Raw genomic sequence first — 14,178 nt, 5'->3', positions numbered from 1 at the left:
TGATGGGACACAAGGTGTCACTATGGAGTAAGAGCGTTGTTTTGGGGGATCCCCTAACTTTCGATCGATAAGTCTTCGGTCTCTGACCGATATTCTCATTTAATATTTTAATAGATTCTTAGTTTGTGTTATGCGCAATTCTAATACGACATTTTATGTTTGAAAACAGGCTCAGATGTATAGAAAATTCATAGCCTTTTTTTTTACTCTAGTTTGAAATTTGAAACTAAGTTATGTAACTTGCAATGCCAGGCTGAAAACTTTTCAATTTTGAAAATGTATATTTATTAGTTAACATCCTGACCCCAAAAAACGGGACCTGTCAGATATGTTTTGAATGGACTGGGTGTTAACTTGTGTTCTCATTCACATTTTGTCCGGTTGGTTGTCATCTTGGAATAACGTGTTCCAACCCCATTTCCCACTCTTTAACTGACCAATGACAGCACAGCATGATGTTATGGCATTGTGGGTAAAACCACTAAAGCATGCTCCCAGGGTGTAAATACTGTCATACTGGTCTCCAGAGGTCATTCGGTATAGCAGAAGCAACATGTGTCTTATGTCTGACTTTATATTTTCTGTTATTTGTGGTGTCAATTATTTTCTGTTTGGTTGAGTGTTGCTTGTATTCAATAAAAAATTAATTTACACCAACAAACACTGGGTTCCATTTTTTGGGGTCACCCTGCATTTTCTAGGCTTTCCTCTCATTGACACTCACTTTCATTATTTCAGGAAAACTTCGCTTTCCGTCCGGCCATCACTACGCATCCCACATCAAGGATGCAGCAAATGTTGCAGATGCATCAAGGGCCAGAAGACTCGCACAAGAAACCGTGACGTTATCAAACTCATTGCCCTTGTCACACAGTTCTACAGTATTTGTGAGGTGAGAGAATTTGTATCATACCTATCTGTGTGAATGGTTCCATTACATTTGAACCCATGACAATTGCACCTGTATGCTATTGTACCTATAAATTTTGGTTTTGTTTTACGGATAGTTGAACCCATATCAACCCTAACCCATGGGTTTTAGCACCCGCATATAGATTGAACCCGTGGATATACACATGGGTTCAATGGTACGTGGGTTCAAATGTACGGTCACCGTGTGAATGTATAAGTCAGTGGTTCCCGAAAATCGTGCCCTCCAAGCAGAGTTTGTATATATGTATGTATGTTTTTTCATCTTGTAAAAGCAATATAAAAGAGTTGACAATTATCAATACTGAAGACGTGATGTTTGATACCGGCCTAAAACACGAATGTATGGCATGCACTCCTTTTAGTATAAAAAAAACAAAAAAATCAAAGATGTATAATATGATCCCTTATACAGACAGTAAAAGTGAGTGGTTTAGCAAACATGAGTGATTTTTTTAGTATTTCAAAGGAAAATCAGGAAGCGATGAGGAAGAATAAAGTCTTCATTCTTTGAAACTTAATATTACAAAACAGTTGATTCAGTTTCTCATTTTTATTCAGACATGAAATTCATTTTAGCAATTGATGTCGCTTTGTATACTCCACATTTTTAACGCCTTTCACTCCGAACAAGGCACTGTACATGCAGCCACTAAATCTTAAATAGCCAAATTTTGAGCTGTGGTAAACACACATTAAACTTTTAAAACTCCAAATAAAACAAAATATTTCCAGTTTTTCAAGCCAAATATTTTTAAACCTTAAAATAAAATTAAATAACTTTTCCACACTCCAGATGTGATGAAGAAAGACTAGACGTTATGAAAGTACTGATAACCGGACCGTCAGAAACCCCGTACGCCAACGGATGTTTCGAGTTTGATGTTTTCTTCCCTTCAGATTACAACAATTCTCCTCCGCTTGTTAACTTACAAACTACTGGAAACCACAGTGTCAGATTTAACCCAAATCTATATAATGATGGAAAGGTTTGTGTTTCACTTGCCATATGCCTATACTTCATTTTTCAAAAATACTATTTCGTTCCAGTAATTTATTCTACTTTCCATCTCTGGTGCAAGCTTCGATATAATTTATTGCATGACAACTTCTCTGAAATTCCATCCGGTGTGTTTGGAAGTCTTTTTAGGCGCTCCGGAAGTATTCATACCAAGATGACGCACAACCTGAACAACTCTAACCTGGTACATGTACTATGTTCAGGTTGTGCGCCATTATGGTACGAATACTTTGGGAGCACCACTTTTTGTACCATGGCTTAGTTCAAAATCAATGGTCTTTTTACACAGTATACCACATCCATTACCCATTTTGCGCCGAAAAATGTTGCGGTTAATTTGATTCCAGAATTCCTCACTTCAAGTCCAGTGATTTCTTTATTTGACGATTTTAATTCAAGATATTTTTTATTCAGGTTTGCCTCAGTATACTGAACACTTGGCATGGAAGGCCGGAAGAAAAGTGGAATCCACAGACATCTAGTTTCTTACAGGTAAGATATTCTTCTTTTGCCCAGTAAATTTTTAAAAACGCTACGTGAACCTTGTAACGCATCTAAAGTTAATGAATTACTACTCCAGAAGTGTGTGTACCAATATGGAGGTAACTAAGTCTGTTTGCCTACTTTACATCAAGTTGTGTGAAGGGACGGAAACCTATGGGCAGGGGGTATATTTACTTGACTAACACAGACAGTCCTTGAACTTGTAATAGAACTAGAATAGGGAAAATCGGAATAAAACTAGAGCTGCGTGCAGCTTTAACAGGCTTCCCGCGTAAAAAAAAATTTGCATTTTATTGCTAGCTGAGAACTTCTGCACATTTGAGGTGAATTTCAAGTTTGTAGGACCAATTTGAAAAAATAATAATAATAAATAAATAATAATAATAATAAAACACAGGAATACAATAGGTTCCCTGCTGACAAGCAGCGGGAAGCCTAATTATGTCCTAACCCTAACCTGGTACATACACTAGGGGGAGTACCCTACTTTCTGTGCCCAAACTGACAGAAATACTAGATGTTGCAGTTGACTGTATGTACTCTTCCTAGTGTCGTGCCAATCCATATTTACTATTGTATAATGCATCACCATATATCTATATAACTTCAGTAGATATGACATGTCTGTTGTCGCTCGTGACTTAGGAGAGTTTCTTTTACTTGTGAGTGAGTCTGCATAATGCAGTATCATAATTCTATATAGTTTCAATATATCTTAGTATTCCAGTGGTGCGCATAGCTTTACACAGAGATGGGTCTTCATTACATTTTGAGTGAATGCACATAATTCACCACTATATTTCTATATAGTTTCAGTAGTTATTGGCATTTTAGTAGCTGCCTGTAACTTCGCTCAGTGATCAATCTTCTTTACTTCTGAGTGAGTACACGTCACCTTGCTTTGAGCAAATTTTTTCAGTATCTTTTGGCATTCCAGAGGTCACCTGTAACTTTTCACAGAAATTAGTCATCTCCTCTGAGAGAGTGTGAGTGATAACCTCGCTTTGAGCACAGTTTCTTAAATAAAAACACATGCGCACTCATTTAAAATAATTACTCTTTTATTAAATTTTATATGAATAAACTTTATTTCTCCTAGATCCTAGTCTCAATTCAGTCTCTTATTCTCGTATCGGAGCCGTATTTCAACGAACCTGGTTACGAGAGGTCACGAGGAACGCCTGCTGGGAAACAGAGCAGCCAGGAATATGATTCCAATATTCAACAAGCTACTGTGAAATGGGGAATGCTGGAACAGCTGAAGAACCCTTCACCCTGTTTCAAAGAGGTTTGTATTGATATATCTAGCAATTGGGCTTGACCATTAAATTTATTCTATTTGTCTGCTTTAAGTATTATATTGTTCTTGTGTAATTGATGTAATGGCATTGCGCGCATCAACCAGTATCCTATAAACATTTATGGCTTTTCGCATTTTCGTATTTTATTTACACTCTATCATTGTTCTTTCTATGTCTTTTTCTATATCTGCTTCTGTAATTCAGCATATAGGTGTATAAGTAAGTATAGATGACTCGATAGTCCAATTAGTTGAGAACTCTCTTTGATAAATAGAATGTACCACCTGGAAGAACCTCGTGTACTACAGGTTGGGAATCACTGCAATAGAGGTATTAATCATGTGCGAGAGGATTATTAGACTCTTCGTCGCCATATAGTGGTTGATGTAATCGTTTGTCGTTTACAGCTTGTCCATGCAGCTGAAACACAAAGCTGGCTAAACTAACCTCATACCAGACATGGACAGGTCATAGATAAGAGGCTGTGGTTGGCTGTATGATGAAGCCATCTTATCTCATTCCAGGTTATTGAACACCACTTCTGGCTCAAACGAACAGAAATCCTCGCTCAATGTGATCAGTGGTTAGCTGATCTTAAACAACAAGCAAATGAAAGACATGGCCGCAGAAATATCGCTCATAATTATACAGCATTGCAGAGGCATGTGACACAACTTCAAGCTTTATTGACGAAAATGAAATGCCCTGAAGGTTTGGAGGACACTCAGGTGCAAGAGTTGGAGAACACCCAGGTAGATAAAGTAAATCTATGTACTCCCAAGATGGCGGACATTAGAACGTGGAATATGTACCAGGTTGAGCTTAGGCCATAATTTCAGGTACAAATACTACGAGAGTCAATTGGCTAGTTCCTGAACTCGTAATAGTACTAAAATAAGAAAAATTGGAATAAAATTATGACCTAACCCTAACCTGGTACACATACTACGTTCTACCACGTTCTGCATCTTTGTTCACATACTACGGGAGTGCCTAAATCTGTGGTCACAGACCATAACAGATTATACATTTTATCCCTCGTGGCTTTTCCCACTTATGGTCCCACTGTTTATCATTCCAGTGGTATTTATAGTGTTATTTTGATTGGTAGATTCCAAATCCCATTATGTTCAAACAATTTCAACAATAGAAGTGAAAATACCCTGTTGAATAACCTTATCAAGCAATGAAACCAGAAGAAAGAACGAGTTTTTCTTGTTAAGTGAAATATAAAATCAATTCTGCGTCTAGCATTGTGGCCCCCTCTCAATCGCTCTATGGCCCCCTGGTTTGCAACTGCTGGTCTTCAAGAGGTATTTAATACTGGTGGTTAAAAATAGTTTTTGAAGTATATTTACTTCAACACTCTGAACAAGGCTGTCCGATTCGTTTCTCACTTCAAAGTTTTGTGTGATGACGTCATTCATATTGAAAATTGTGTACTCCCGAAGTATATGTACCAAGATGGCGCACAACCTGAACATAGTATATGTACTAGGTTAGGATTCAGGTTGTGTGTCATCTTGGTACAATACTTCCGGAGCGCCAAAAATTGTGCACTGTGCCTCGATAACGTGATCACATCTCAATGTTCTGCTGGTTATCAGATTACCGGCACTGTAAAAGATTTCATACTACTTTGTTTGGACCGTCGTGTCTATTTGTTTTAAGCATTTATCTCTTGCTAAAGTATTGTCATTGTAAAACATTGTCTTTTTTAGGGTGAGACAACGCAAGAGTCATCAAAAAACCAGGACATGACAGAAAATGATGCCTCCTCTTCAAAGCAAAATACAGCTTCGGATAGTACGAAAGTTCAAGTTTGGGAAGTTTGAAAATTGGACTTTAGCTTCACAGAGAGAACACGCCGGACTGTGATTTACCTCCACGCCTCTATAGGGGGTGGCACCCCTGCCCCCTTATATAAATTTTCGAACATCCCCCTTAATTTTGAGGTCTGACACCACGCTCTAAATTTCTAATTTAAATATAATTGAATATTCAGAAAGTGGCTCATATGCCTGGGTAGATAATCATTAAAATACAATATCACATTTTCATATGTTACAAATATCACTACTAGTAAAATTATACCAGTTCTGTAAATTTGAAAACACTTCTCCCTAAATGAAAAGCTCGGTAACACACTGATGCAAACTTCATAGTGCTAGCTCTGTGGGTAAATTCAAAGGGTATTTATCAATTACTTCATTACTGATTAAAAAACAACAAACCTGGTTAACACATGTTGAGAACTGACTTCATAACAAAATTGAAATTGTAAAGGGACTTTATGGACACCCTGTATCATTACATTATTATTATGAAGCAGGTTTTTGTAAATATTTGTTATGAGTTTTTAGTGCAATTTTCTTTGCTTCTAGAAAGTTCCACGTTTCCTAGTCCTTGTATTATAGAAAATTACTCGAAAAATATTGGACCCCATAATTTCTTAATAACTTTCTTCTCCCTGTGACGTAAATAAAAAATTCGGCACAAGATGACGCACAACCTGAATCTTCACCTGGTACACATACTATGTTCAATGTTCATAGACTTGAGATATTATTGACTTCTTCTTTGAATAAGAGTTATGTTAATTTTTAAATTCAAAAATCAGAATTATTCTCTCACACCAGTGTTTCTCAAACTTTCATGATTTGGACCACAGACTCTCAAAATTTTTTGCTTTTAAATTTCAATGTGGTTTCATTAGTTATTTCATAATGATAAAGTAATACTAGCTGAAGAAGAAATAGATTTTTGCCTTCGACTCCAGGCATGGATGGGTTTCTGGTGTTCATAGCATCTCTGTATATAACACAATTAAAATTATTTTGCAATTTCGGCGCTGTTCCGAAAATGTTGTACCAATTGTGTGAATCTCATTCCATATTAATTCCCAAACCGTCAGCCAAAGGATGTACAGCCATACTGACACAAGAGCGTCGCTTCATATGATTACTTAATCCCACCATATCTATATCTACTGTAACTCGAAACAGTGGAACAGAAGTGCTGAAAAAGGACAAGTGTGAGGCATGACACTTTTGAGACACCTGTTTCGGCATGAGATGATTTGCTACTATCTAGTTTTTTAATTTTGTGTGTTTAGTATAATTAGGTGATTTGTGATTATTTTTTCGTTTAAAATGTGTAAAATTTCTGCTTTTCGTCTTTTATTAATAATTAAAAAATAACCGGAATATAAATTAAATGCTTGATGTGATGCTGTTCCGAATCTTGTTTTATTATTTGTGATTTTAGGAAATGTTTCACTTCACGTCTTGGCCCTGAACAAGGTTATATACCAAGGCTTCTCAACCCCCATTATCTCAATATTCTCATGAGGCAAAAACATCTGTTTTGACAATTATATTCTTCACGTAACAGAATTTATTGGGAGAAACGTGTAGACTACTAAGTTATATATATTATAACCTAATAAGTAAATAATTCACAATTACTCATTTAATGAGCCTATAATTAGACACAACGCAGAAAAGTTGATGCTAAGTGCAAAGGGTTCAATGGCGCCGCAAATATTTAAATGGAATTTTTCGAGATGCAATACAATCGAGAGATATGTATCACTGCTTCCATTTTTATTATACAAAGTATCATCCGATCAGTTTGCACAAAATATGTGCGGCCAGCCAATGACTTGCAACCCCTAATTTTGGCCCGCCTTCTGCTCTAAACAAAACTTCTATTCCTGCGTGCAGTGCTGTAAAACTATAAAAAAAGACTTCCAGGTTGGACAGTATTCATGAGGTGAAGACTTAATGAACATGGTCAAATTAGTTCGGGCATTTTTTTGCTTGCAAACTTGATTCCCCAATATAGGTAGGTCAAAGTAACCCCTCAACGGCCAAAACCACCTCTCCAGTCTAAACAATCGAGCAATGACGCATAGACAGGGTTGCCATCGACCCAGAGCCGAAAATAAGCACTGGCGTCAAAAGGTTATTTTTCAAAAGGGGGTCTTAACAACGGCAGAACGATGAATAAGAATGAGAAAGAGATTATACACGAGTCTCCCACTTTTTATCATTAGAAGTCTCTTCGAACATTGTTGTACGCAGCACCGAAATCGCAAAAGGCCATGCAGTCACTGCCACACGCAATCTCCAAGGCAAGGGTCGGCAACCTTTTGTCGCTCCCGGGCCAAAACCAAGTGTTACGAATCTTGGCGGGCCACCCATATTTTTTCAAGAAAGTTAAAAACTGAACGGTTGGCTGATGAACCACATTATTTATACAGATTAGAAATTCAGACATTAAATAGCGAGCGAACACTGCGACAACTCGTGGACTCAAGTCGTCTTACTATGCAAAATATTTACAAATAACATTTAATGCGACACTTGGTGACACACTAGATAAAACCAAAATTAGAACACTTTCTAAATGTCTATCACTAATTCTAGTTCTTCGCAAGGAAAATTTCATTTTGGTTAAGTAATTGAAATCAAAAACGATTTTTTTCATAACGATGGGAAAACGAATTATTAATGAAGAACAAGAATAACATAATAACGATCCGTAGGTTTAAGTGAACCACTGTGGGCCGGATTATTTTACTCCACGTGCCGAAGGTGGCTGACCTCTGATCTAAAGTCTTCATACTTTGGTTTTCCGTAATGCTTCTTGTGTTTTGTGGTAGTATTGTGGGCATCGATTACTGTTTCCCACCTTTCTCAATGTCGCAATAGCAGTAGTTAATAGAAAATTTCTTTTCATGTTCGAAACAGAACTCATGGTTACACTTACTCTAAATTGCAGTTTGTCCCTAAAACAGTATTCCTAAAAACTTGCAGCAACTATTGTGTGTGTCACAGTTTGCCTGGAAATACCGCAAACTCCGCCGTTGACAGAAAAAGTTCGTCCCTCGTTTCCACGGAAGCTTTGTACACAAAACAAGAACTGGTCATCCACGTTTCTAAGACCAAATAAGCACGCGACTCAAAAATAAGCACTTTTCTTAGAAATAAGCACATCGTTACTTTATAAGACGCGGGCTAAAAAATAAGCACAAATCTTAGAAATAAGCACGATATGGCAACCCTGCGCATAGAGAAGATGATGGCTGGTCAAGCAAGCACTTGCATGCAGTTGAAAGCATTTTATTTAGAACGCTGTCCCTCGTTTGGCTGCCTGTCCAAGGATGAGTAAACGGACATGGCCTATTTCCTAAACCATAAATCAGCCCTATATTCGAATACCAAAAGATATATGGGCCATAAATAAGCTCATTCTTATCATAGGTGTTCCACCCCGTCCTGCATACCTCATGGTACTTGCAATGACACCATACATATAGGAATCAGTATGTATTGCAGGAACATCAGTGGATTGCGTGAGCATATAACCATGTTTAACTTATTTAGCTTCTTACCATTTTTTTATTCGTATTGGTAATCACATTGGTTTAGGTGATGAAATGCAGATAATCAGGAAGGCAAAATAATTGCATAGTATATATACAGGGTATCGGTTAAAGATTTAATATAATACAAATAATTTGATTTTAAGATAATCATAACAATTGGGATCAATAGCTTAATCACTAGCAGATTGACCAACAATAATGGCGTTGCTGGATGGATTGTTCTAGTCATGTCTGAACTATTGGTATATGCTGAGAATTATGAATACAGAATTATATTATAATTTTTTTTTCCAAAAGCATCTACCGTGTTTTGCGAATCAAAGGGCGCACTCTAAAGACTTTTTTTTTTCTGTCAAAACACATTTGTGCGGATCAGGGCTTAATTATTGCCTACCCTACACTATTGCCCAAATACCGTTGTGTGATAGCTTGGCGCGCCTTACGTATGAATGATAGTGTTATTTATTGACACTGCTCCTCATAACCCGGTTCGCTTATGGTCTGTAAAATACTGTATGAATATAGGCTATCAACATGAAGAAAAAGCCAAAATAAATGCTTGTTCAATCGCTTGATTTAAAAAGTGTTTCACAGACCAAAAATGGTTGGAAATCATTGACTTGATAACAAAGTTAAACCACAAATATTTTTCACTAATTCCTTGTTTGAAGCCACTCAATACAAATATCTTGATTGAAATGCTGCCACTCCGATTATTTTCAAAGATAAAACCTTTCTAAAAATCCGTAAATCTGCTGTAAATTTTCATGGAGTAAAATTTATTTCAGTACAATAACAATTGATCGATATACTTCAATTATCTTATTTATCATCACAAACCGGGAAAAAATTGCGTTTTAAACTTTGTTTATTGATGACACGGAAATTTTCGACGCTAATTTTAAAGTAATGGATAAAAAGGCAAATCCCACCCTCAATTAACCGTGTTGCGATTTTAGTGACGGTATGTTCCTAAACGCGATCAAATATAATGTGGGGCGTGGGCACACAAAATTTTGCGATTTTCAATGCCTAGAAAAGCGTTTTTAGACTGTCGCGGGACTCAACAAAACTTATATTGTTTACGATTTTATTGTCAGTATTTTATATTGCCGCTTTTCAATCACAAAATGTAGATGGCGGATTTCATTCTTCATTTGTCTTTAGCACTTCTCCGTCGATGAACGTATAATAAATCTCACCGCGTTTACGGCCTAAATATCACGCCAAATTGATAAAAACAACCGGCGATTATAGCAGAAGGCAATTGCACGCGTTATCGGCGACTTTATTCCAAAGAGGGGGGGGGGGGGGGGTTCAACCCCGAAAACCCTCCCTGGCTGCGCCACTGCATATATATAAAATTTTTGGACCTTTTTCAGTTATCCCACCTAAAATATGAATACCCATACTCACAAATAAAAGTATTTTTCTGGGGTGGGGGTAACTTACTTTATTTTCTTTGTTTACCACTTCAGTTTCCTTAATCTTCTCGTCCAAATCTTCCTTCAATTCCTCTTTCTTATTTTTGATTTTTGGAAATGATGGTTTTGAGGAAATGAACGCTCTATGATGAGTACCTGAGAAGCAACTCAATATTAATAATGTAGACTCACTTTTGAGACACCCTGTATATCTGCTTATCCAACAATTTTATGTATTTTGGAGATAAAAAAGTGGTTCTCAAACTTTTTGAGCCACACCCTCTTTTTACATTTGTCAATTCCTGCATCATACCTCAAAAATAACTAGCTAACAATAAACTACAAATAACAGATAGTGAAGCGAAGTTCGGAAGTTTTATTCAAAAAGTATGTTGAAAATACATAGATGGAACGTTAATATCTAAAACAAAAAGAAATATAAATATTCAAAATAAGGCAGGCAAGATCAAATCTAACGAATATTTTTATTTTAATTAGCTTCATGTACCTATAGGAAAAATTGTCTAAGCCCCTCTTGTCGGGCGCCCCCCATTGTTTGAGAACCAATGAGATAAATATTACAAATAATTACCAGTTGTTTTTTGGCAAACTCTGTTTCTTTATTATACTTTTTTTGAAGTCTAAACGAGCTTTGTTAATTTCATCTTCAGCCATTCTCTTATCATCTTCTGTTATCCTGAACAAATGATAACATGTTAAAACTCTTATGTTTATGCATTTAATTTGCTTATTCAAATACCTGAAACAAGCTTTTTTATGTGGTGGTTTGAACATTTGACTGATTTATCTCGGTACTACTTACTTTTGGTGTGTTTACGTATGGTTCACTGCATCGCGATTATTGGCTGATTACTTGATTACTTCTTGTTATGGTTAACTGTCTGGGGCTTTAGTCTGTCTTTAGATCTGTTCTCAAAAGCTTGTTAATGGTGCTATAATCATTGGGTATGAATAATCTATTTCTTAAGTTTCTTACATTGGGATAATCTGTTCTGACAAAGCCTCATTTGAATGTAAGTGAATTGGTATTTTTTAGAAAAAAAAATGTCAGCACAAGATACCAACCCCTGTACCAAACAGGGGCCGTTCCTGCTACTTCAAAGTCAGTAGATACGGGTTAGCACAGGACGTGTTAGAAAAGAGAACGAGGTTTTAGATTGAGAATGTTTGACAGGCAAATTTTATTGACAAGGATAAATTGCTATAGGGTCTCAAACCAGGGTCGGCGGACCACTGGGGGTGCGTGATGACTGAACAGGGAGTCAGCAACAATGTGAAAAAAGTCTGATCGATCTTCAATGATGGATTTCAATCAAAAAGCCATTGCTTGTCTTTGTTTGAGTGTTGCAGACGAATATCCTTCATTACTGTCAGAAATAGCAATTGAAATTTTATCGCCTTTTGTAACGACCTACATATGTGAGGCAGCATTTTAAGCGCTTACCAATATGATAACTAAATACAGGTCAAAACTAGTTTGCTTGTCAGAAATTGCTCAGACGATTTATAAATTGTGCAGTGAAAATCAACCTGACCCATATATTAATGTCGTTTTTTTGTTGTGCTGTAAATAAGACATTATCCTTCCTTGTTTGTTAGGCACAGAAATTAATACGGCTCATGATGGGGTCCATTAAAACTAAGATTCGCAAATAGGCGTTAACGGCCAAAAAAAGTTTGGGAAACCCTGCTATAAATAATATCATTCAATGCAAATATGGTATATAAAAGCATCAAGTATATAAGCAGAACTCAGCCTAAATAAAATATTTTATGTTTTCATCAGCAACAAATGCTGCCAAAACGATTTCTTTCACACTTCCACACTTCTGCTTAAATTCACATTCGGATAAACAGGATATGCCATTTTCCTGTATAAATTAAAAAGCATTTTAAGTTGGGTGGTGAGCAAAATGAGCAAATACATATCTGGTTATCAAGTATATATATATAACCAATCACCTCGGTTCTTTTCACAAATGATTCACTGTTCATAGCTTTTTTATAACTTTGAACAGCATTGTTGACCACTTCTGTTACCTAAAATATAAATATTTCAGACAGTGTGAGATATATTTAAGTGTTAAGAATATGCTCGACACTGCACCTTTGATTATGTAGCACAGGTTCAAATGCTATGCAGGGTTAATAACATGCGAGAAGATTGCTGGACTCCCCATCGTCGTAGAGGAGTTCATGTAATCACTGGTTGGTTACGGCTTCCTCCACCATTATGTTCATGCATATGAATACAAATAAAGGGTTAACAAACCCCACACCCGATATGGACTGGTAACCAGACGGGAAGACAAGGTTCACCATATGATTAAGCTGTCCTATTTGTCTTCCTCTCTCTGGATAAATATGTAAATCCTATCCTATATGTTCAATCAATAAAATAGACATTTGCATTGTGCTAAGCGGTGGACGCATGATTGCCATACAGGATTCACAGGTTGGAATCCAATGCGCTACTAGGTAACGCTTTTCTCTGGTTTGTGCATTTAGAATATTTACATCGTCAACTATTTATTTTTTATAATAGAGTATCCTATAATGAAGTATATTTGTATTTGGTAATATAAATTAAAAGTTTATGCTTGATGTTTTGTTAAAATTGATAGGAATTCATGAAAGGTAAAATAAACCGATTCCAAATTTATTAAACTTAAAAATATGAGAATCCAAGCATAAAAACACATTTGCTATAATAGTGGTCATAGAACACCTTCTTCTTTTTCTTCATGCTATTCATCACGAGGCATTGCAAAAACTTTTCTTTAATAGCACTAGTTAATCTTTCTCTGAATTTAGAGGTTTTGTAGTCACTGCAAATAATAACCACCACAGTGTTACAGAATACAGGTTAGAAATGCAGCTTGGTAAATTGAAAAATCAAAAATATTTTAAAAATAAGGAACAACATTACATTCCCAAGTTAAGCAATTTTGATCCTCAAGTCAAAGTGATAATATATAACTAGTTGATTCTGATTTGGTAAATATCAGGCTTACAAACATCTCACATCTAACTTCTCCTTGGGACTTTGATTGTCTCTCATGTAAAAAGTTTCAAGATCCTATTATTATTCAATTCGGTGGGACGGTTCAAAATGAATAAAATCTCATCAAACACAAAATAAAAAATGAAATATTTACATTCCATCAGCCAACTTGTCAAACTCTTCATAAGCTTCATTTTTGAACTTGGAATTTTCCGCTTTCAATTCATCTTCAGATAACTGTATTGCTTCAGCCAATGGCTAAAGGGCATGAAACAATTATTCGAATTGTATGCTTTAAATGTCAATGCCCATTTGGGTTCTTCAATTTTTTTCAGTAGTGCATTACGTTCCCATTTAACAAATATGAAAGTTTTGTTTTTAACTTACTTAGGTAATGGATAAGCCCTTCATAAACTACCTCATTTATGAACTGATTATCAGATCACCAAGAGTTGTAAGTTAAGTAGGCTAGTTTCTATACAAAAAATTTCATCCGGATAGTCACTACATAGAATTGAATATACAATTAAAAAATAGCAATTCAAAATTGAAGGATTTCCATTTACTGAGCAGTTTTCATC

General features: G+C 36.1%; 1 protein-coding gene across 1 annotated transcript in view; it reads left to right on the top strand.

Annotated features, from left to right (window-relative positions):
• The window catches only part of LOC120341671 (dual E2 ubiquitin-conjugating enzyme/E3 ubiquitin-protein ligase BIRC6-like), an 85,282-nt gene extending 78,300 nt beyond the window's left edge, over positions 1–6,982 (top strand). The window contains exons 77-82 of the mRNA XM_078116163.1: positions 739–892; positions 1,727–1,919; positions 2,366–2,443; positions 3,555–3,743; positions 4,281–4,508; positions 5,478–6,982. Coding sequence (XP_077972289.1) covers positions 739–892; positions 1,727–1,919; positions 2,366–2,443; positions 3,555–3,743; positions 4,281–4,508; positions 5,478–5,591 — 956 coding nt within the window. The 3' untranslated portion in view covers positions 5,592–6,982. The remainder of the gene's footprint in view (positions 1–738; positions 893–1,726; positions 1,920–2,365; positions 2,444–3,554; positions 3,744–4,280; positions 4,509–5,477) is intronic.
• Positions 6,983–14,178: the final 7,196 nt, after the last annotated feature.

Source organism: Styela clava, chromosome 1, assembly GCF_964204865.1.
Source record: "Styela clava chromosome 1, kaStyClav1.hap1.2, whole genome shotgun sequence".
NCBI classification, from domain to species: Eukaryota; Metazoa; Chordata; class Ascidiacea; order Stolidobranchia; family Styelidae; genus Styela; species Styela clava.
The sequence above is the reverse complement of the archived record's forward strand: the minus strand, read 5'-3'. Positions and strand labels throughout refer to the sequence as shown.